Source organism: Diuraphis noxia, unplaced genomic scaffold (genome assembly GCF_037042655.1).
Source record: "Diuraphis noxia isolate RWA-SAM2 unplaced genomic scaffold, SU_Dnox_SAM2 contig0004, whole genome shotgun sequence".
NCBI lineage: Eukaryota > Metazoa > Arthropoda > Insecta > Hemiptera > Aphididae > Diuraphis > Diuraphis noxia.
Window position 1 is genome coordinate 51,736,206 of NW_028301714.1, and position 25,728 is coordinate 51,761,933.

General features: G+C 27.7%; 2 protein-coding genes and 1 pseudogene across 3 annotated transcripts; 1 reads left to right on the forward strand and 2 right to left on the reverse strand.

Annotated features, from left to right (window-relative positions):
• Positions 1 to 474: 474 nt before the first annotated feature.
• On the reverse strand, positions 475 to 2,532 carry betaggt-I (geranylgeranyl transferase type-1 subunit beta). Its single transcript, XM_015513020.2, has 2 exons — positions 2,339 to 2,532; positions 475 to 2,108 (listed from the first exon to the last, which is right to left on the reverse strand). The coding sequence occupies exon 2, from the start codon at positions 1,951 to 1,953 to the stop codon at positions 871 to 873; it is 1,083 nt and encodes a 360-aa protein (XP_015368506.1). The 5' UTR covers positions 1,954 to 2,108; positions 2,339 to 2,532; the 3' UTR covers positions 475 to 870.
• Positions 2,533 to 3,671: 1,139 nt separating this feature from the next.
• On the forward strand, positions 3,672 to 12,425 carry LOC107164989 (lysosomal-associated transmembrane protein 4A). Of its 2 annotated transcripts, XM_015513035.2 has the most exons (7): positions 3,672 to 3,984; positions 7,678 to 7,898; positions 9,569 to 9,694; positions 9,753 to 10,035; positions 10,820 to 10,958; positions 11,109 to 11,265; positions 11,769 to 12,425. In XM_015513035.2, exons 3-7 carry the CDS (start codon positions 9,569 to 9,571, stop codon positions 12,006 to 12,008), a joined length of 945 nt encoding a protein of 314 aa, XP_015368521.1. In that variant the 5' UTR covers positions 3,672 to 3,984; positions 7,678 to 7,898; the 3' UTR covers positions 12,009 to 12,425. The 2 variants fall into 2 exon arrangements, with proteins under 2 accessions (XP_015368521.1, XP_015368520.1); XM_015513034.2 differs by lacking the exon at positions 7,678 to 7,898 and having other exon boundaries at positions 3,673 to 3,984.
• LOC149056180 (EPM2A-interacting protein 1-like) lies at positions 7,382 to 8,879 on the reverse strand (annotated as a pseudogene).
• Positions 12,426 to 25,728: the final 13,303 nt, after the last annotated feature.

Below are 25,728 nucleotides of genomic sequence, written 5' to 3' on the forward strand. Positions count from 1 at the left end.
ATTTTATTTTATTTATAATGCGCACACTACACATGTCTTTATATTTTGTCCTGCCCAGTTCCCAGTCTACAACTTATTGCCTATAATTAGCAATGTCTATGAGCATGATAAATCTATAGAGCATAGGTTAAATAATATAATATTCAAGTCGGATTTATGGTTGATCAACCCACCTTGAATCATATTCTTACATAATATTATCTATAGATTCAACCCAAACCGATAGAAAATATAATTTTTCACTGATATTTAAAGTTAATGATTATTTAAATAAATCACACATAGACATGATATGATCCTATATATTACCATTGATTAAATATACTTATATATATATTGTATATTTAATCAATGATATTACTTATGTCTATGAAATAAAAAAAAACATAGGTAATAGAATATACGATTTACCTATGTGCTGTTTTATATTTGTATAAAAAGATTACGAATTCAAATTTTAAGTATCAACTAACATTTTAGTATAGAACAATAGTCTTTATTAACAAAATCGTACTTATTTATTGTAATAAATTAATAACTTATTAGTTACAGTTAAAGTAACAACTAATACAATAAAATATGATATACTTACAATTCTTAACTTTAAACAGATTGTCATAATTGAAATTAACATATTTTATAATAAGAAGATCACAAAAATAAATTAATTGATAGGTCCTTTGTTAAATATATAAAGTTCAATAAAAACAATGGTCAATTTGTTAATATTAAAATGTATACATTTATTTGGTATATTTTTAATTGTTCAGTTGTAGAAAAAAATATAAATCAGTCATGGTTGATATAAACAAATTACTGCCTAGATTTATTGTTTCTTAAAAATTAACATGTAATACAGGCACAATTCATTTAACAATCAGTGTCTGTTTTGAATTTATTTTGGTTTGGTAAGGTAAAATCTCCTTGAATTTGTTTTAAATAATTTGCCGCCCTCACGGTAATATTTAATGCAGGATTAATAGGGTTTAGGTTTTCTTCTCCAATTAAACTTAATCCACACAAACTTAAGCAGGTGTGCATTGGATCTGGTATAGAATCCATATTTTTACTAAATCCACCAGTCAATAAATTAGCATTATTAAGAACAAAATCTCTATTTCTCTCTTTATTTATTCTATTAAGTGATCCCATAATACTGAGTGTAGCACCTAACCAAAATGAATAACAAGTGTCTGGATCTTTATTAGGTCTTCCTTGAAAACCGCCATTGGTTTGTCGATTCACTGCCCAGCGCTCTAAAATTCTAGATTTGTTCTTATCTAACACATGATTTAATTTATTTATCAGAGATAATGACGCAATCGCACAATAAGTAGAACCACCGTGCGATTCAGTTCCTGGATTTTGTCCAAAAGCTCCATCATAGTTCAGACAATTTGAAATGAATTTAATGGCATTATTTACATTGATACTAGATGAATCGTTCAATATGTTACATATTGCAAGTGAACAGTACACAAATCTCAAATCACTTTCACCATGTTCATAGTTGCTTTTGAAACTTCCATCAGACTTTTGCAGAGATGCTACACCTTGAAGAACGGCTGATTTATTGACACGGCTTAGATTGTCACCTAATGTAATCAGAATACACAATGCCATGTACGTCATAGCAACATTGCTTTCGCAATACTTTTCACTGCCGGGATGATTCTTCAAATGAATGACGGTGGTGGAACCCATGAAACCACATTTGTGCACAGAACAATATTCATTGGGCACCAACTGCAGCCTGTATACCCACTCGACAATGTCCTTCTTGCGGTCATCAGTTAGTGAATCTAAGCCGTCCAATATATCCAAACCGATGAGTGCAAAATATAGAATGGTGAGCCGTGAATAATCAAACACAGCTACCTCACCAGGCAACAGGTCCAACGAGCGGCGAAAATATTTCTTGTGCTGTTCTGGTTTCAACTGCGGTTTGTTCATCTTGAAGGAGCCTCGTTAAACCAGTTGATGTAGACTGGTAAATCAGTTTGCAGCCAACAGATGGTAATTTGAGGACATAATTTTACGGCGGTATTGATTTAACAGAAAAATTGCAAATTCACACTATTTATGGTTTGCGCATGCAAGATATATCCCTGAAAAATAGAGAAATCAACATATAAAAAAACTCATAGACTTATCACCATCGCCGGGTGGTCAGCTCCAGATTTCAGACTTGATTCACTTGATTACACTACAACACACTCCAAATATTCTAGTCTATGTTAGACAGTTGACAGTTTCATACAACTACTAAAGTACTAACTAGAGCAATCACAGCAATCGTAACGGTATGGAATTGATAATTGACTATTTAGTGACTTACTGAAATAGGACATAATGTTCTATGCTTCAGCGCTACAAGTACAACTATTACAACTAACTACAAACTATCACGGAACAATAATACGACCATAATACATAGTGAATATACGTTGCCATTTGTCAGTAATCTCATCACTAATCACTAATCAGTATAGTGCAGCAGCGAGCCTGCTGATGCTGCTGCTAGCTATAAGCATAGATAATATAATGTATTATACTATTATCTTTGATTGATGGTCGTCGGTGGGAGGGGGTGGGTGGACTTTTAGCCTTAGATCATATTATCATTTAATCATTTTAATCTAATTATTATTATTTATTATATAGTATTCTGACATTAGTACATTACCATTACTGACATTATGATCTAAGCTAGCTTGTAGCACGAGTGCAAAACTGTTACATCAGTTACATAGAGCAATTTATTTAGTAATTATTAATTTATGCATTGTTATATCGTTTTGTGCAAATGTCCAACTCGTCGACGTCGCCATTTTACTTTTTTGAATAAAACCATGCATTTTGTGTCATATTCGGATCTATAAAAATTAAATTTTGGACAAAAAGCTCACTAGTTAATGGAGTTAATAGTTAAAAGTATTTAAACTTTAAATCAGCAGAGACGTAAAGTTAATATTCAATAGACAATATTTTTCGGGGTACGAGTGCCCCTTTACCAGTATTGTTTTGAATATCGTATGTTTTTATTAAAATCAATAATCATTAAACAATTTTCGGAGGGTTAAAACCGCAACTCCCCCCTCCCCTGGATACGCCTCTGCCTACCACTTAACTCCACATTCGTCAATACGACAGAATCATAGATAAGTATTATACTTATATGCGCCCGCAGGGGGGGCAAGCTGGGGCATTTGCCCCTCCCTGGATTTTTCAAAATATTTTTTTTTGTATTGTATACGAGTATAATAAAAAAGGTTATTATTTTAAAACACCTAGTAAAATTATAATATTTATCCTCAAATCCTAACATTGCCCCCCCCTAGAAAATTTCTGCGGGCGCCTATGATTATACTAGTAATAGTTTAGTCTACCACGACACTGTTGGACGTCGGACTGTCCACTGGTCAATAGTCGTAGTTCACGACGTTCACGTAATTGTCAATTGACACTCTAATCGAGTAGAGTAGTCGACCGTCTCAAGGACATCACCGAAGCAACGATCCGTAGACGAGTTTACTAAATAAATAACAAACAATATTTGTATATAATAATATATATATTATTATCTATGATACTAATACACACCGCCGCCACTAGTCGTCGCATTGTTCCTTCCACAGCCGCCGCTCGTGATTCGTGGATTCGTCGCGTTTATCAATCAATACCAAGTCTCGAACTCCCAAATACCGGAGTCCAGACGTCCATTGCGTCTCTGCTCAATGCTCATAGCGTCATAGTTCATTCTATATTCACGGTCCGTACATTACATACGATTCGGTAATCGCATTTCACCCGTTCACCGTACCTTCGCCTGACAGTGACGATCTTGTGTCGTTGCTCTTGCCGAGCTTTCTTCGTTGTCGTCGAATATTGAAATAAATGTCATTGTTGCCGTCCACTGATTTGAAGATTACGTAAAATTATTATCTAGTTTCCCGCAATTGCTACTACTACTACTACTACGCAGTAAGTGTACTATTTATTTTGATTTTGACATTATCTACCTTTTGCCCCGATCAACGATCGACCCAAACAAGCGAGGGTATATGTAGCTAATCAGCTCAGTGTTTACTTCACGCATCTCTGCGTCTCTTTTTATCTCCCTATAGAAGAAGGCTCACGACGACCGATTGCATATTGCCTCCCTTCCTCGCCAATCGTTCTACGATGTTCACCCATTCAATGTGTATTCACTATTCAGTATATTGGTGTTAGGTTTAGGCAATAGCTAATTATTGTTTACACGTCGTATATACTATGCACATTTATATACGCTCGTCGTACCTTTTACATTAAACCAGTTAAGTACCTATAATTATATAATTACATTGTATCATTGTGGATTGATGTACCTAACAGCACCAGTTGTTGATTGTTTACAATATGGTGTCTATTCTGTGCTCAACAATACAATGTACAAACATGTTACGGTGACTGTTTTAATTCACCTCGTCAGATCTTTTTTTTTGCACTTAAACATGTATAGACATGGTGAGGTTTACCTTCACAACTCCCTTGTGCTTCTCCCCTATTATTGTAATGTCAAAAATAATTCTTCAGCATTTTTTTGGTATTAAATATTTTTACCAAATTGCACTTAGCTTAGATACCTACTACCTATGTGGGTATCTACTCTGTTTTTATCTTACAAAACTTAAGAATATATTATATAAAACATTTAAGAAATATTTAATTTAAAAAATAATTGATCCAACCCGAACCTAATCATTGGCGCTGAAGTTCTATCAATCTACTAGGGCTACTAGGGCAAAAAATATTTAAAGAGGCCTGATATTTATATCAGCAAAAATGGCGTACTTCAGAGAAGAAAGTGGTCAATATGGTCCTATCATAAATTTCCAAAATATGTTGGGCCCTAGACCTGACCTCAAAATAGAATTTGTTGCCACTGAACTTAATACAGTAAAATGTATTCTCTGAACACTTATGTAGTTATGCCTTATTTACTTATTCACCTACACACTTATCTAATTTGCTCATTTTACACTTATAATTTTGACTACGTACTGTGTAAGGGTTCTAAAAAATAGGAAATACTTTATCGTTGAATATGTGAATACAATTTCTGATGCACCCTTTTGGATAAAGATGCCTAATTATTTTGAAATTATAATTCTTAAAAATATTGTCAGGTTTAGAATTATTTTTATGAAATTTAATATCTCTTTTTTAATTTTAATATGACTGCATACATAAAAACTACCTATTCTAGTATAAAATTAACTACCTGCCAAATAAGTGTACAAGTCTAAAATGATAATTTTTTATGTAATTTTATATAAGGTATGTACCTAATTTGAAGCAGACAGTGTAATTGATATTTGATTGATTATTGTTTTATTTTAATTAGTGTTATTATGGTTGTATATTTAACTGGCCTATTCTGTACTTAACCTGTATATTTAGGTGACCATTATCAAAAGTCATGTCAAAGTACAGTTCAAGGACATTACTATAATATTTTATTTTATTATGCTTTGTTCTAATGTCTCATAGTAAAATAATATTACTTTATCTTAATCTTAGCAGGACGTAGGTAAATAATAAATGATTATATTTATATTTTTTAATTTAATTATTTCAATAAATTTTTGATTTACAATGATTTTAAAAATTATAAGTTAGGTAATTATTTTTGATACTTTTTTTATTTTGTATTGTTAAAACTTGAAAAACTTTAAACCTAAAGTAATATAATATAGTAAATGTTATAAATTTTCTTTAATCCATTTAAAGTTTATAGAAAATATAAACTGAATTTATGCAATAATTACCTATTTATTATTTAAGTGAATTATCAATTTAATTTATAAATTATGCGTATGTATGAACTAGAATACTAGATATATATTATATATATAATTAACAGGAATAAATTGTATTTTATCTACTTGTACAAATGGTACACATACAATGAGTATTTTAATACAGAAATTTAATTTTTTTTTTGTGGTATTATTACTACTATTATTACTAGCCTTAAAGAAATTGTCCCGCAGTACTATGCCCCACGCACATAGGGCTCCCCTTTTAACTTACAATATTACTCCCTGTCCCTTATACCTAAGCTTCTGGTTAAATCTTACCTTGAAAACTTAACTATTTTAGATTGACTAATCAATAGCTATTTAGAAAATTCTCTAATACTAGCTAGATTTCCCGAGAAAGCGAAATAACTCCATTTCTTTACCCTGTTTAATATACCCATGATCCTCCAAAACCTATTTTTACATTATTAGGTACCTACACCAATGATGACTGGATTCCTAGACAGTAGCCAACTGTAATAAAATCCTCTTAACTTGATTAAACTATGAAAAATAATGGATTATCCGAAATCGAATTGTATAAAAGTTATTGATTCAAAATCGTCATTCATTACTTTCTCTAAGATCATTGACTCTCCCTCTCCCTGCCTTACTTAATAATAACTTGATCCCTTCTACCTTTACATATTCAAATACCAGAGTTAAACCCATAAATTGGGCTCAATATCTTAAAAATTAATTAGAAGAAAATCTCAAGGTCATCTTTAAGACTTCAGTTGCTCCTTCCACTTTTCCAATTCAAGCTATTTGAGCCTTCCAGTAAATTTGCCTTCGTCAAATTGTATCTGCTCCTAGGTAAGTCTATGTAAAAAATAAATAGTAGGGGAGCTCTGCCCCTCTACATACTTCACTAATTCAAGCACAGCTTATACTTAATTGTTTATTATTAGGTAATTTTTTTTAGGAAGAAAAAATTTTAATTTCAATATAATTATTAATTAACAATCAAATATTATCACAAATATAGGTACACCTTGCTTTTTAGGTATATTTTGTATAAAATATTTAAAATGTAAGGTTATTACTTTAGTTTTCACTTGTATTTCCAATTTCCATTGATATTGGTCAGGGGCGTCATTTGGGGGGGGGGGGGTGGCAGATTGTGTGGTTGCACCCCTTACATTTAGAATGTTACAATTGGCCTGCGCCTTGCTGAAGTCTAAAATAATGCACGAGCCACGAATGCACAATTATTTATATGATTAAAATCAAATTGTAATAACCGGTCTATATGGAAATAATTGAATGCAGGATAATATACATATACGTATGTATATCTATTTCTATATGGCCTGGTGAAATTTCAAAATGGCCTGCTTGAAATTTCGCACACCCGAAAAAAAAACCTGAATTGACATGGCCCCTAACTAGTAGATTAAATGAAATACTAAATTGCAGGGGTGGCCAAACCACAGCTCGCATCATAGACTATAGCGGCTCGTATCGTATCGTAACATTTTTATAAAAAAAATTTTTTCTATGAATTTATGTATTTGAAAAAGTATAATATTTTATTAAATTACAGTGTATAGAAAAAAATTAGTTAAAATAAAGTGTTCTTGATATAATTTTTCTTTATTGATTCTTATTTTTTGCGTGTTTATTTTGCTTGTAAGTTTTTTAAAATCAGGACTAAATGTTGTTAACGCAGTCCTTAACAATTACATTAAATGATCATTCGTTAATGTTGATCGATGTATAGATTTAATTATTTTCATGGTTGAGTATAAAGACTTGCATGAATATGTTGTTTCAAAAATCGGTATTAACTTTTGAGCGCAATGAGTAATTTTTGGATATTTAATAACAGGCACATGTTTTCAAAATTCCAACAAAGAATGACAACTGTATTTGAACTACTTCAGTCCTTCATCTTCCAATAATTCCAAGAGTTCAATTTCTAAAGCTACCGTATCCATTGAAATCAATTTATAATTGGACATCCATTTTCAATAACATTAATTACAAAGGGATTTTCTAAAAATGCATCGAAGGTTTAAGTAATTTCAAGTCATTAAATCAATCTTCAAAGTGAGTTGATAAACACTCTAATTTTTATACATAATCTTCACAATTCAATTGTGTTGCTATTCCAACCAAACAATACTTAATTTTTTTTAAGTACGCAAAATGGTTTAAATTATTTATACTTAAGTCTCTTTGAAATTTTGTTAAACTGTTATTTACCGATAACCATCAAACTAAACAATACCACGGAATATCATCCTCTAAACTTTCAACAAAGTTTTTAAATTGGCGATGTATCTTTGAACCTAAACGTATGTAATTTACAATTTTAAGAACAACACTCATCACATGTTCATATTTAAAATAACTAACTGTGGTTTATTCTGAATGTCAGTAGATTCATCTAACGCTAAACTTAATGCAGAACAATAAGCAATTTCATTTTGTAAATTAAAGAAAATATCTGAACTTATCATTGAAATACGTCTTTCCATAGTTGCTACTCAAAATATATTCAACCATAATTAGTAATTTTTTATCTTCTGGTTTTAAAATAGAAATAACATCAAATGTTTTTTATTAAATATATCCCATCAGTGTAATGGGCACTTTGCCCAAGTAATATTAAACGTCATACAAAAACTCACTTCAGTAGTTAAGGTTTCTGTTAAGTTAAGTTTCTGTTTCTTTGGAAAATACCACCATAACATTGGTTTGTTTATTTAATTTTAATTTCATTGTGCTTAATTTATTTTTTCTCAAATCAGAACCAGTAGGAAATTTGTTACTAAACGAACTGTAATTTGTTTCATGATGGCGTTTTAAGTTACTGACCTTAAATTGTGATAGTTGGGATTGACAGATGAGACAAAATGGTTTACTGTTTCGTTCTATGAAAAAAACTTCTTCCCATTGTAATTTGAATTCTCTGTGTTCTTCTTCATACTTGCGTTTCTTATACATGATAATTATTTTATTAATGTTGTGTTGTGTTGTTACACGCACAACGTCAAAAAGCACTATGAAAACATATCCATTATCCATGAGTGTCAATGTCTATGATATTTTGATATTTATGGTATTTATGAAGATTTAATAATTTAATAATTTAATTTGGCATTTTTGTAAAATTAATGTTATCGTATTCTTTACATTTTATTAAATAAGATACCTTATCTTATTTACAATATTATATGTATATAAAAATTGTATAATAATATGACCCTTTTTTTTACATTTTGACTTTTCCATATTTATTAATATATTTGGTTGCTCGCAAGTCTCTTTTTGCTGGCCACCCCTGCTATAATATTGTCTCTACATATGGATGTCTTAGTTGATATTAAGATGCAATTTAAATTAAATTTTGAATTCAGTATATTATTTTATTGTCATTCTTAAAAGATCATCCCATAGTGTAGGTAATTGTAAGTTCAATAAAAATATGTAGGGAACTATATTTTTATTTTTTTTTAAATATTTATTATGTACCTATATCTATTTTAAATATTCTATTAGTTTATAAATTAAGCAGTAATTGGTGTTTTTTTTACAACTAATTACTCAAATTATTGAATTTAATATCTTCACTTTACTCATATTGTTATGTAATCCTAACTTCTATAATAATAATAGTAGGTATCATATTAAAAATTTAAAATATGTTAATAAGTATCTCAATTACCAATTTGTAATTATTTATGTAAATTATCCAATTGTTTAAATGCTTTCAGATGCAAACTCAACAACCTCCTACTAACTCAACATTTAAATTTATTGAGCGTCGTAAAAATGAATGGCGTTGTCTACTCTGTTGTCACGTCAGAACGGGAACCATTTTTCTTGGATTATGGCATTTAGTAATAAAAAAAAAAAAAATTATATTATATTAAAAATTAATATTTATTTGTTTTATAGATGTTGCAATTGCTTGCATTAAGTACGATTGGAGTATTTTTGCGACACCCAGAATTATTAAAACCTGTTCAGATAACAAGAACTTCAATAGAACATAATGAATTACCAACTGCCTTAGCTGAACGTAACATTCCAACTTTTAATGTAAATTATGTTTCGACTGACGGCTCTTCTGCATTATCAAACTATGATCAAGATGATATGATTGAACCGACAATTGGAAGTACAAAGGGTGGAAAATATTATACATTTGGAATGTTTATGGGTCGTCCATTGCAAATGGGTAAGAACTGCATTTATATAACTTTAAATTAATGAATTTGAATGAAGAAGAGCATAGACGTTATAGTAAATAACCAATCTACTTAATTGGCTGTAGTATATTTAATAATCAAACGTTACATTAAGGTATCATTATATTTTTAACACATTAACTGCCATGCTGCCGCCGGCGGCCACAAGAATATTTATCATTAGTACGCTAGGACATTTTTCAGTGTCATTATAAATATGTATAATCATTATATATTATTGAATTTGAAAAAAAATTTAAAATGCAAAAAAAATTGTTAAAATTTTGAATAAACAAAAAATGATTTTATGTACCTACTCATACTTAAAGGATAAAATATTTTTACCTATATATATTTTAGGTATACTTAGGAGGATTTTAGTTTTAATAAAATGTAGTGATAAAGAAGTTTTCTTTACAAATTACAACATATCAAAAAACTATTATCTAATATTTTACATAACTATACTGATTAATATCTTACCATTTCTTTTTCTGCATGTGTTCAATATTGATACAGATGTATTTGTCAAACATATTTTTTTTTACTGTTTTGAGTAAATCTACAATCACAAATATTTTTAAAATAAATAATTAGTTTGTATAATTTATTGATTGTTAATCTATTGGCGTTTCTTCCTACTTTAAATAAGATTTTGTATGAATTATCGAACAAATTTTTACAGTTATTTGTATAAATTGTATTTCAAATTTACAATAAATGATAAAAAGGCTAAAAATTAAAATTAATAGTATTTCATTTCCATTTTTTCAGATGATTTAAACTATGGAGTTTTTGTAATATTTTTCACAATAATTATTACTATTTCCATGATTTATGGTGCCATCAAAGGAAAACCTAAAATGTTAATTCCATTTTTTTGTATGCAATTGTTTGATTTATTTGTGACTATGTAAGTAAAACAAAATAATTTTCTTTTATAATTTAATGATATTTTTATAATTAATATGTATTGTTATTGAAATTTCTGCCTAAATACATAGTGTGTATATTATATGTCTGCATACATTTTATTAGCATAAAATGTTTATTTATTTTTTAGATTGTCGGCTTTTGGATATCTATGTTATTTACCAGACTTCCATCGTCTCATGATCCGCACCGAATCAGAATATATGTCTAATGGAATTACTTCATTAAATCCTCGATTTATATCATTTATAGTCATTTTTTCTTTGTGTGTTTCAATAATATCTAAGGTTTGTATGCATATATTTAATATATATATTATTCAACTAAAAATTAATTTCATCTCATATATTATGAGTTACAACACTTAAGAATAAAAGTTTAAGTCTATTGGTGAAATAATAAGATAATCAACATTTTAATAACATGAATAATGAATACTTAATAGTTTTATATTTGCTAAGTTTAACACATTTGTTTAATCACAAAAATGTATAATGTATGCATAAAATTATATAAAAATGGGTGGGATTAAAATAAAATAGAAAATACTAAAGAATGTGCAAGTAGGCAAACGTAAATTTTAAAACATCTAATGCAAATAATGTTATAATACACTTGAAAGCTGTAGGTGCAGCAATTATATTAACAGATTGTATTATTAAGTTGCATTTAAATAATATAAAAATTAATTTTTTAACTATAATTTGAATATCATTGAAAATAATAACACTATTTTTAAATGAGTAAAGTTTTTCTTGTATTTTAATAATTGTTTTTTTTTCTATTTTAGGGATATTTTGTTGGTGTAGTTTGGAGTTGTTACAAGTATCTGACTTTAAAAAGAAGTTCAGCTCAACCTACTATACATTATATAGAATCAAACTTTGTCGTTCAGAATCTTTTACGCCCGGACTATGATTTTAACATGAAAAAGTTCCCTCCTCCACCACCTTCTTACGCTGTTGCTGTTGGAGAAGATAATGCTACCCATCCTGATGTACCCCCACCTTCATACAATACTACTCATTAGAGCATAATTCAAGAAGATAATATTATTTCTAGTTTTGAAACATGTTTTTAATGTATCTTACATTTGAGTTTAAAAAAATACATATATAATATAATACTTATCAGTATAAATTTATTATTAACTAGTTCCCTTGGAAAGACTGGAAGAAATTTGTCATGGAAACCAATATGTAAGAACGCTAATCAAATATTTAAGTCATTTATTCTTATGTACAAGTACAATCTACTGTTACTTTTATTCCTGTTGTATAAGTTTATTTGAAATTTTATGTAATTTTTTTATATTATGGTGCAAGTGTTAGTTAATCTTCTTAAGTGTATTTGTCTTATTATTTTTTTAATAATCACAATTTTAATATAATTGATTTAATAATGTATCCTATTCAGAAATAGCACAATACAACTGATATTTGTTAAATTATTGTATTATTAATTCTTTTTATTTGATTTAATGGTCCTTGTTACTTGGATTTATAAAAAGACCTTTTACAACTGAAAAACCTTATTTTCAAAGAAGGTATATAAATGTTTAATGATTATGATTTCATAAAATAAAAAAAACCCGCATTCAATTTCAGTTTTAATTTGGAAATAACTGTCAAATAGTATCCTATGGTATGTTTTTTATTTAATATTTTTCAATAAAATTTAGTAAGTATGATAAGATGTATAATTTTGAATCCAAAAAAAAAAAAAAATATATATCTATTTGTCAATTATTTAAAAAAAATTTATTGATTACATTTCCATGTAGTAATAAACATTATATTCTCAATATAAACTAAATAAATATATTATGTTATTACTTATTATCTTTTATGAAATTAAAAGTGTCTTGATAAAATAATTATTAAAGCTATTATTTAAAATAAAATAATATATGCAATTAATAAAATTAACAATTAGGTACCTACATAATATTTTCATGGATACATTCAATGAAAATGAAAGGTGGATCCATGAATAAACTTGATTTAAAGTAAATATAAGGGAATAGAAGTTAATGTATTTAACTCTTAGCTGGGATATTAAATCAAGTAAAGACTTAAAAAATAATTAATTCATTAGTAATTTACTGATGTTTATCGTTTCTTCAGTTATTTTCGAAATCATATAAACAACAACTCAACACTCCAACCATCACCAATTATAATCCATGATATTTTTGTTATTTAAGTAATTTATTTTACAATTACATATTAGTAATGCTCATAGACACAATTAAGGGGGGATTAGCACCCTCAAATAATGTTCGTGATAATACAATAAAAACTTCTCCTTACAAAAAACTAAAATGAAAAAGGCTTTGTTTAAACACCATTAGATTTTTTTTTATTGAAATTGCACCTATGGCTATACTAATAATACAATTTATTAAATTAATTTTTGTTTCAAATTTTGATTTGAATAAGTCATTGTATGATTTTTGTGACTTTGACGAATTTCGTAAAAATTCTAAAAAAGTGTTGATAAAAAGAAGTATTAGTGTAACTTTTAGCTTAATTTTATTATTCACTAACAACTTATAAGGAACCTTAACTATGTTAGACTTTCAAGTTTGTTTGAAACTGTTTTAAAGAAAAAAAATAGAAATGTTCTTATGCCTATAAATAGCTTAAAAAGAGTAAATATGTTTGAGAGTGTACGATGTATAAAAAACCTAATTCTAATATTTGCTGAAAATTTCACGTATTCAGTGACGGCCTGGCCACTACTTATAAGCATTTTTTATCATTTTTATTTAATAACATGTTTGGGGGCCCTTTGTGCCAGGCCGACACTGCACGTATTTACGGTATTTTATCACCAAAATCCTAAAAAGAATTTTTCAAGAACTATAATATTACTAAAAACGACTTTTCCTTAATTTCTTTTTTAAACCCCAACGTGAGTACCGATCAGATTACCTTTCCTATCAGAAAAAATGCTGAAGCAAAAAATCGAAGCATTTTTACCACCCCAAAAGTGATGTCATCATGACAACATTTTAGTGACCGCTAAACGAGGGTATTGTAAGTTCTTATACGAATAATATGTTTTTCAAATATAACACAAAATAAGTAGGTAATAACTATACCTATTGTTACATTATTGTTCGTATTAAATTTTTTTATTTTGTCGAAGTTTGAACGTTATATGTGTTTATTAAAAAAAGTTTTGCTCATGTACCTATTTTTATATTGTAGGGTAGAAACACTAGAAACTTTAAGAAAATCTTATAAGGATCTAAATGTTACGCTTAAATCTCAAAAACAAAATTTTCATCACCGATGAAATGAAAAAATTTCAACGTTATAAATATCTATTATTTTATTTATTTTTTATTGATCTTAAGCCCGGCGACTATAACCATTAGCTGTTGTAGGGGTTATGAACTGTGGTGGGTTGTTTTTATGGTTGTTACGGTAGGTAGCAAACATGTGTATGTGTGACAAGGTTTTTAACTACTATGAACCCGACTGGTCACCCATCCGAGAGCTAGTAGCTGTGTCCGTTACTTACTCCCAGTCGCATTCCGCGATTGGTAGCAGCTAACGCGCCACGCCAAGCCACAATTATATATTATTATCTAGTACAAAAGAACCAAAATTATCGTTTTTTAAAAATGGAATTATAATTATTTTATGAAAAATTCAAGTCACTTCCAAGAAATCATCTTTCAAGTTGAATATTGAATCAATAAACGTACTTCAAAAGATGAAAATACTAAATAGACACAAAAAACATTTTATTGAGCACTTTTTATTCAGTAGCTACTTGAATCAGGTATTTTTAAATAATTAATTTAACTTATATATATATATTTATATATATTACTTAATTGAATTTGTTTTAAAATAAATATTGATGATTGATGTAATACAATATTTCTAATGGAATTTTGTCTTAGTAACCCTAGTTTTAACATTTAAAAAAAAATATATGATATACACAATGCAAGTAGTCACCTATTGTTTTAACAGTTTAAAGCTATAAAAATATCCATTATTTTAATTTATTTTTAATAGTGATATCAATTTATTGTTGCAGTATAATTATATTGCTGTAGGTATTTATATAAATATGTCAAAAATATTTTTATTGTAGTATAATGCAACAGTTTGCAGTAGAATCAATTTTCCATGAACTTTACGTTGTGTGGGATGCACCCATATAGTAATGAGTAAATAAAATATGTGGGTGATGCAACTGAAATTTGCCTCACTGGCAAACATTTGTGACCTCCATTGGATTTTTCCTATACATAAAATTAACTTGATTTACTAATTAACATTTGAAAATAAACCATTTTATATAAGTTATATAGCTAGAATTTTTTTTAAAGAAAAAAATTAATTCCATATAATATATGTATAATATACCTACCTATGTATGTATAGAGAGAGTGATAAATTAGGAACATATACCTAATTGGAGATGTACATAATTTATTTAATGAAATTATAAAGTCAAAAAATATATCTAAATCGTCCATGTGTACCTACCGCTGCACATTAAAAATTTACAAAATGAATTTTTAAACATGAAAATTGTTCTGTAGAGATGTGTTGGCCACTGAAGTTCTAGTAGAGAGCATACGAATAAGGTACCAAATAAAATAAATGTACTATTTTAAACGTGTTACTTTTACACCCACAATTTATTAGCATTGAGTATTCAAAAATGGTTCCTAAACTAATATTGCCAAATAAAATTTACATTTCTGTGTTTTTTTAAATTGAATGCACTCAGATTTACAATGAAATATTTATATTAAAAATAGCTCGTATGATAATAATTCCGCAGAATATACCTTTACTAATCAAAATTAACGTATTGGTGAAACGTCTTTTTAGTGAATCAAATTTTGCTTTTATCGAACTTTTCATTATTGTCAATTTTTTATAAATTATAATAATGTTGTAACATTAAGTATTTTCATAAAAATTGATATGTATTTATAAAATTAAAAATCAGCTTCGAAAATGTGTTTAATAATTCAATACTTGATCAATGGGGCGTAATTCATGAGTTGCTACCAGTTTTATAGCTTCAGCGCTCGCTTATATCAGTTTTAAAGGTAATTTACTTAAAAAGTGATAATAAATGCATTTTATTCAAATAATAATTAATTTCATCAAATTACGGTTGCCAAAACATATAATAAGTACAAACTACAGATAGGTATGTCTGTATCATTAACAATGTATAACGGTAGCTGAAAATTAGTTTTGTTAACACATTTGTTTAGCAACTTCGTAGCTGCTGTGATCATTGAATATTTTGATTAATGGAAAGAACTGATTCGAAATTTATTGAATTGCGTGACCATAAAATGAATGGACTATGTTTATGTGTCGTTTAATACCTGTTCACCAGTTTGACAGCAATGCCATATTTGTTCTACCCACATAATAGTGACGTCATTTCTTTTACTCGTACCTATACGATAATTTGTAATAATATTGAATATATTTAGTAAGCCAAGTACTGTAAAAAAAATTGTCGAGCTTCATACTTTCATTATAATGACCGATCAAAACTGCGTTATAATAATATTAGTTGCTTATTTTTACGCGTCAACGTAGAAACTGTATAGGTAGGTAGTAACTAGGTACTTACCGATAATATTATTGTCTACATATTAGACGCTCACCCACATTCGTATAAGGCGCTCTCGTGAAACCTAATCTCAAAATGATTAATAAGTATTAGCATAATATTATACGTTCATTGTTGTTTGTACTCATTTTATCGTAGATGTAAAATATATATTTTTTTTTTAAATATATGCTTTATATGCCTATATAGGTTAGGTACCTATATATCATAACTTATCATCTAAATCAGCTGAATCGTACATAATTAAATCCGTTAGAGGTATTCAACTTAAATAGTTCGTCATCACTCGTATCTCATAGTATTTAACATACAAAAAATTTAGTAGTTTAAAATACTAATACATTTTAATATGTACCTACACCCTATATATAAATTCAAAAAAGTATGTAATATAATATATATATATATTTTTTTTTTTTTTTTAGGGTTAAGGCTTCGACAACTGAGGTCATTAGCCTGGAGGAACTGTAGGGGAAGGTACTGTAGGTTTTAAACACGTGGGTATTTTGGCAGAATTTTGAATGGGCGCCCGTAGGTTTCTGCCATGCCCGGTTGGGGGGCGGCAGCCTCTCTCTTCAGACACCGCGAAATGCCCAAAGAGCGATGCCGCCCAATATATATTATTATAATACTGCATACTGGTTATATGATATATCTATCATACATCCAAATTTATTAAGAATACAATATACATAGGTAATAAAAAAATGTTTGGGTTCACACATCATCACGGTTTACCCATCACCCTAAATAGCAGGTCGCGACACACTGCAAGTTAGTACCTAAGTATAATGTACCTAGGTATGCTATTATAGTAAATTAGCTATATTGGTATACTTATATAATTTTATAACATGTATCTCACTGAAAGCTAATAAAAAAAAAAAAAAAAAAACGTATCTTAATTCTTAGGGCCACAAAAAACTCATAAATATTTTAATTTTAATATTATTTGTGTAGTATTAAATTAAATTCTGAACAGAGTTCCTGTAATAAATTTTTGTCGTTAAACATTATCATCAGCTTTTGAATATTTAATCTTAACTTTCTATATTAGAATTCAGTATCTATTAATTATGCACATACCTAGTAGTTATCTACATACAATATAGAATGCGATTGAGTGACATTTGAATTCAATTTAAAATGTTCTCTTACATTTTCTATTGTATCTACAGACTACAATATTAATAAAAATATATAAATTATATTTATCCCTGATATAACAGTGAGTATATTATTGCCTTTAAGTACTATACAAATTTAATATATGCACTAAGTATTTTATAATTGTTACTAATTTATTATTGTTACATAACTTATTAGAGTTAGGTACGCAAGTTTATTATTGTAAAAAATATATTATTTAGAATAAACTATATTTTTGCATCTTGTCTGCAATCAACATGACCATGATGAATTGGTGAATCATAAATTTGTGACATGCAAAAAAAAAAAATAGGAATCAAATTAGTATATACTTGTGAAAATGTGAAATATACTCGAGAGAGAAAATTATTCTAAACATGCTAATTATACATAATTCTAATTATATTTTTTTAATAATAAACAATATTTAATAAATCATTCACGCATCTTTAAAATGTTAAATAAGAGCATTCAAACATTTGTACGTACTAGTATACTTAAGGCAAACAATTGAAAAATAAAAATACTATATTATAGTATTATATTATTCAAACTGTGCGTCACGGCTCCCAGGGGCGTCGTGAGAGTTTGCAAAGGGAGCCGCGTCAAAGCACCGAAAACCAACATCATACCTAAGTCCTGTATAATTATTATAAATATTATCTGCAATCATTATTGAAATGAAAACGACACACCTTACGATTCGAGCATTTGAAGTTTTATTTCTATTACTAAAGTCACTGTTATTATCACCCATATAACATATCTCCCATATTGTATCCGTGTGTTGTTTCAATTTTTTCATAATAATTTGGGAGCCGTAAACATATTGTGAACACCCAAAGGAGCCGCGTGCTGAAAAAGTTTGAATACCTCTGGTATAGTAGATACAAAAACATAACAAGATAAATATTAAATTTATTAAATTATTAATTTTGATGGAGATGAAGTCTACCCTATCAATTTTTGTAAGCGATGGGTGCCAAAAATGAAACAGATTTTTTTGGTAGAAACGAATAGGATCTTATATCAATATTTCAGTATAATTATTTATCAAAATAATAATATTATCTTTTTTAATAATAATACATGTAAAAACTACCTAAATGTATGTTATAAATAAATGTTAACAATTTTTTTATGTTATTACAGCCTACAGGTAGATAGGATAGGTGGGGGTACCTATTGGCTCTTTGATGTATTTGCATCCTTACAACAACATAGCGAGCAACTTCGCACAAAAAACAAAATGTTAAAAACAGCACTATGTTTTTATGTTAATACTATTTAAGTTTATTACTTAAAGATTCGAACTTGACCCAGTAAAAACTAAAATAAAAATAATAAAATCAAATGATGGTAAATATACTATAAGCAGAAAGCGATACTTCAAGGACCAATTTTGTTTCTTTTTTTCTAGACGGGTGTCTGTCTGACAGTTAAAGTGAATACTGAATTTTTAATCAGCAAGCAAGTGCGTTTCCTTTCTTGGCTTTTGTTAAAAAAAAAAAATTGTTCAACTATTTGAAAAAAGGTGCTTATTGTAGTGTTGTAGAAAGCAAATAAAATTATATTAAAATATTTTTTCGCACCTACAGTCTGATTTACAAATGTATTTGTTTTATTATAATTTATTAATTTATCATTATGAATTATGAAAATAAGTCTTGTAATAATCAATACTCCATTTAATATATTGTGAGTATAATGTGTATATAGGCCCCCCTCAACAGGCCTCAAGGGATATCAATGAATTTTTGACCATCTTAAATAATATTCCTAAAAGACGAAATAAATAATAAAAGCTATCAAATCTTAATTGATGATATGAATATAACCATTATAGGTCAGAATTTCACTAATAACGAATACCTTGATAAGATATCAGAATATGGATACGAATCATTTATTAATGTGTTTACTAGAAAGCCGTTAAGTAGTAAACATTCTTGTTTAGACCATATTTTTGTTTTATAGCACAAAATATCTCATTACTTTTAACCTATATTTATAACTTAAGTATATCGGAAGGTATATTTCCAGATATATTTCAACATTTTAAACTATAGCTATTATAAAACCATTATATAAAAACGGTGATCGATCAAGTATTAGTAACTATAGCCCTATCTCAATGATTAGTAATTTTGCTAAAATACTTGAAAAGGTAATAAAAAATAGATTAATCCAATTTTTAGGAAAAAATAATATTCTGTCTAGAAACCAGTTCGGTTTCAGACCAAAATTAAGTGCCGAAAATGCGTTATACAATGCGACATCATTTACATAATATTATAGTGCACTCAATAACCGTAAAAAAGCAACAGGCATTTTTCTAGACCTAGATAAAGCTTCGACACGGTGGATCGTGGATCATGCTGAACTTGTCAATTTACTTCCTAATTTGGTATAAAAATAATCAAGTTGCAAATGGTTCAAAAGTTATCTAAACAAAAGAAAAGAAAAAGTAAAAATCAATGGCATTTTAGGAAATGAAATGTTAATTGCTTGCGGAGTACCTCAAGGGAGTATTTTGAGTCCTACTCTGTTTATATTATATATTATAATAGTATATGTGATCTTGATATCAATGGGCAAGTCGTAGCGTATGCAGATGATATTGGTTTCTTTTTTTTTTGGTGATACTTCGGATGACGTGTGAACCAAAGTTACACTCGGTTTAAAAAAAGTAATAGGTTACTTGAATCATAGAAAACTTACAATTAGTTATAATAAAACAAATTTTATTAATTTCTCGATTCTCAAGGATGAAAATACCTTTGATCGTTTAAAAATATACAATTGTGAAAATGAACTTTTTTAAATTGTTTAAGTATTTTCCGAGTGTCGTGATCTAGATATCTAGGACTAATAATCGATAAGAACTTGAGATGGAATCTACATGTGAGTAACATTGTGTCACGACTACGAACTGTGTCATTCAAATTTTATAAATTAAAAAAAATTTTACCGGTTCATACTTTACGAATAATTTATCTTGCCTAGCTTATATCAAGTAATATTACAATACGACCTGTTGGCTGTTGGTCTGGGAAGGTACCGCTAAAACACACTATACGGCTACTAATAATACAACAAAGATTAATAATTAGGATCTGTCTTATTTAGATAAGCCTAGAAGGATCAACAAAAGACAATTTTAAACTATTTAATGTATTGCCACTAGAAAAACTGTACAAGGAAATAGCTATATATTTATAATTAAAAATTATAATCTGTGGGTGGACGTAGTTAACATTTATGATAAAATAGAAAATTGGGTAAATATGATGCTAAAATACCTCCTACTAAAAATTTCTCGGAAACAAATTTGTCGATTATCTTAGTCCTACGTATTTCAACTCACTGCCAATTAATATTAAAATAAGTAAATACTCTAACTCTAGGAATCTTAAAAATTCGAATCTCAAAAAATGTATTGCTAACTGGTTAGACACTCTATATTAGATTAGTATTTTAATAGTTTTGTATGTATATTATATATTTATATATTAGTTTGTTATGTTATATACTGAAATTTTAACAATGTTGAAAATTGTATTTATTTTGAGCAATTATTATATTTATTACTAGATTTTGTAACTCTCTACTATCATCACAAGAGCTTGCTTACTGCAGGTTGTATTATAGATAGATTCAAATTATTATATTATTGTAAACTTGTTCTTTTGAGCTATGTGTTTTATAATTTACGAGTATAATAATAAACGGATAAAAAAAAAAACGCCTTTGAAATTTTTACCAAATGATATGCGTAAAACTCAACATATAGGTAATAATGTTAAAACATTATATATTGAAAAAAACATTTTTCTGTCAGTACAGTACGTTATACTTTGTATTTCTCGGACATTGCGATTTGTGACGCTTTTTCAGGTACTCGCAGGTCGCAAAATATATTGTTCAACATACGTCATAATAAAATTACACATGGTCCGTATAATTGTGTACAATTATACAAGGCTTAATGTTATTATAACGGAGTTTGTCGTAAGCGCGTATACTAGCAGATGACTATAATATGAATAGTAGATAACCTTCGGTTGTTTCCATATTTAGTATCAAAACCCCTTGTACGCATTAGCAATAGTAACATAGGTACCTATATTATGTTCGTTTTTACTTTCAAAACTACCTCCATATTGAGACAACTTGCGTGACCACAGGGCTCTAAAGATGACAAACGTGCAGTGCGTTGTTATACTGTATTATTTCTCTCTGAATAGAAGTACAAATAATCATATATTATGCATAGTGTTGTGCGTGTAATGTTTTAATCGATTGGTCAATGTTAAGTAAAAAAATTTATAAAACCCCAATTGAAAATATGCTTGTTCGCCTTGTTCGTTTGATTTTGGGTGTGAACTGATAAATTATAATAATTAATTAATAGAAAATTATCACTAAGTACCTATACTATTATTTATATATTATACAAACAACAATTAATTCCTTGCATATTTAACGAATAATATCTGGCTACTGGTTAATATTAACACTAAACTACCTTATAAATATAATGTACCTATATATCTACGAGTTGGGCAAATATGTATATGATGCTGATGACAGATTCTCCTCCTTTAGTCTATTTCACACATTTTATATTTATTACCGTAAAAATGGTGGACTAGTAGTAAATCCATCCTTGCATTCTCCAATCTTATAAACACCATTGGATTATTAAATATTTTATAAGACTTATTATATAAATTATGGTTTATAGTTCGTATTTGTAATTTGTATCTCGTTTAGACTCAGAAAGATGTGTCTTGTGCGTGCATGATTAGTTAGGAAAATAGTTACAACATAGATAATATTATATGATTTTTAAAATTTAAAATTTGTTTATATTGCTCGTTATCATACAGCTCTATATATTTATAGGGTATATTAATTAGATACAATTTATGGATCAAAATAAAACCAACAAATTGATTTTACCTTGACCATTTTTTAAGGATGCAATAATGTGTTTTAAATCGTTTTTAAAAAATTATTGTATAATTAAATGATGTATTATGTGGGTAATGGGTACATTATATGGGTATTATATGAGTATTTTGTAGTAGTAAATGAAATACGGTGACTTAAAATAAAACGATCTAGTGACTGAAAGAGACTTGTAAGTAGTTTGCGATTATAATTGACTATTAAAAACAATAAAAACTGTCATGAATTTCGTAGTAAAATTGACATAAATAATAAATAATAATAGCTTATATTTTTTTCACTATATCGATTTTTAGAAGTGTGATGACTGATGACAGATCATATAAATATACGAAAAATTAGGAATTTATAATTGTGTGTCTAAAATTTATTTAAAACATAAAACAACCTAATATGGGCACCTAATTATTTTTGGTGACGCATACGCAGGCACATATGCTTTAGTTTCACATTCTGTTTGTAACAACAATGAAATACATATTTTTACACCTATATACGTAGGTAGCTAACATAATATAGTGTTTCTATAGTATTTATTTTTAATATTATGTTTTGTACTAAGCATTTTGTTTTTATTGAAATATATAAGCTTATTTTTTATGTCATTTAACCTAGCACAATAGCTAGTGATGTGTAATTACTAATTTGAAAGTTGAATTTTAAACACTGCAATTTTGTTCAATTTTTTACTGTAGAAGACCGTTAAGAAATCCAAAATACTGTATATATAAAATGCATAATGTTATATAAAAGCTACATATTATATTTGTATACTGCGACGTTGATTTATATTGCAAGAAAATGTAGGAAGTATATTATATTACTTTCTCTGAATAGACTTATCGAATAAAATTATTATAACGTCCTGCAACAATATTGTTATTGGTCTATACGATTTCAAAATGATATGTCAATGCATGTATTTTATAGTTGGTGCAATTAAAATCTATAATATAACTATTACAAATTATAAATAGTCACAGTTATGTGTTTTTTTTTAATCAAGAGTGGATCTATATCTGCTTGACAAAAAAAAAAAAAAAACAATTAAACCAAGACACCTTGAACGTTTAGAAGTTGATCAGTACTTGGAATCTGTCTGTATTATTCGAGGACATGAAATGCTGAGACTATTTCGTTGAATTATTATTGTGCTACGTTGACATAGGTCGATATAGACGCCAAACAGGATAGTATATCCTGTTTGGCGTCTATTAAGACACACATAATCATACGGCCGTCGTCATAACGATGAAAAAAATGTTGAAAAGTGTTGAGCCAGTAAACTCTAAATAAAATATATCAGGACATGTGGAGTTTTAAATTTTTAATATATATCGATCTGGTCTAAGAAGGAAAAAAAATAATATTACTTATAATTTATAAATTATTATATTGCTTTGCTCAACCTAATAAAATTTAGGTACGTATCTACAAAAATTTACTTTAATATTTTGTTAGTTGTCAGCTATAATATTATGATCAGTGAATAATATTAAGGAGATTTATATATAAATCATAACTTGTAAAGTTATAACCATATTAATCACATGTAAATTATATAGTGATATTAAAATTATAGATTGGTACATTATATTAAAATTTACAATACATCATTGACCGTAATATTAGGTATCATTTTAAATTTATTCGTAAAAATATTATTAATAATGTACCATGTACCTATCATAATATAATTAATAAATAAGTGAAATTTTCAAATAAAGGATTATACCAATATATGGATATTTATATAATCGGCTGGTATTATAGTACTGTATAAAATAATATTATAATTGGTTTACAAAATATTTTTTTAGAACTAAATTCATTAAAAATATTTGTATTTTACGCATGCACTAGCTAATAGTTAAAATAATAAATATATATATATATATATATTATAAAACAATTAAATTTACATGAGACTACATTTTTAATAACTAAATGTATTTATATTATACCATTACCATAAGTCCATAACTTGATTATCTTGACCATTGGATACCTATTTATAATAAGTGTTTTTTTTTTATTATTATTACTTTGAAGCCTCAACAACTAAGGTAATTTAATAAGTGTGTTTGTAATAATCTTTTACTAGTTAGTTAGTTAGTACTTAGTTTGTATCATTATTCATATTAACACAATAGCTTAATATATTTTGTCTACGTGTCTACCTAAAAATTTCTAAATTACCTATCAGTTCATTTTTATTGATTTATCATGTTAATTATACATACATTGTTATATTAATAAAACTTATTTAAAAAAAAAATGATTTTGAAATATTTCACAATTTTAAATTTCATTAAATTGTCAAATACTACATGTAGATGCCAATACATACATATTAATATTAATAATTGTATTAATAGAATATTTTGGAAATGATTTGAAAATTGTGTATTATTCTTTTTAGATTGTCATATAGTATTTTTAATAATTTGAAAATGGTAATAATATATTTTCGGTGGGTGTATGGATTGAGTTATTATTGAATAGTCAAAAGTCTGTACGACAAATTAATTGAATTACACCATTGTTTTATACTTTCAGTTTTAGAAGTTGTCTTTGTGCTGAATTCTTTATACCTACTTGATATCATAGATATATATTCGTTTATATCTATAGATAATGTAGTAACTAATAACTAACCTAACCCGGGGCTCAATATTTTCTATTGTATATAAAGTTCGCAGTTCTGCCTCTATATTATATATATGTAACTTAAAGAATTTGTGATTACTATCCAATGACGTCTCTGGGACAATTTTTTTGAGAGTAGGGGTGAACTTAATATATTACGCCAATATTTTATTTTTATTTTTAAAAAGCTATTTTTACAATCTATATATAAAGCGCAATAAGTAAATTGGATAATAATTGAAATAGAAAGATGAATTAATTGGCTTGAAAGGGGAAACCGTCTATCAACAGTATCTCCTGTTTAATTTGGTAGGTTCATAATATGGAGAGCCCATTTATTTATTTTA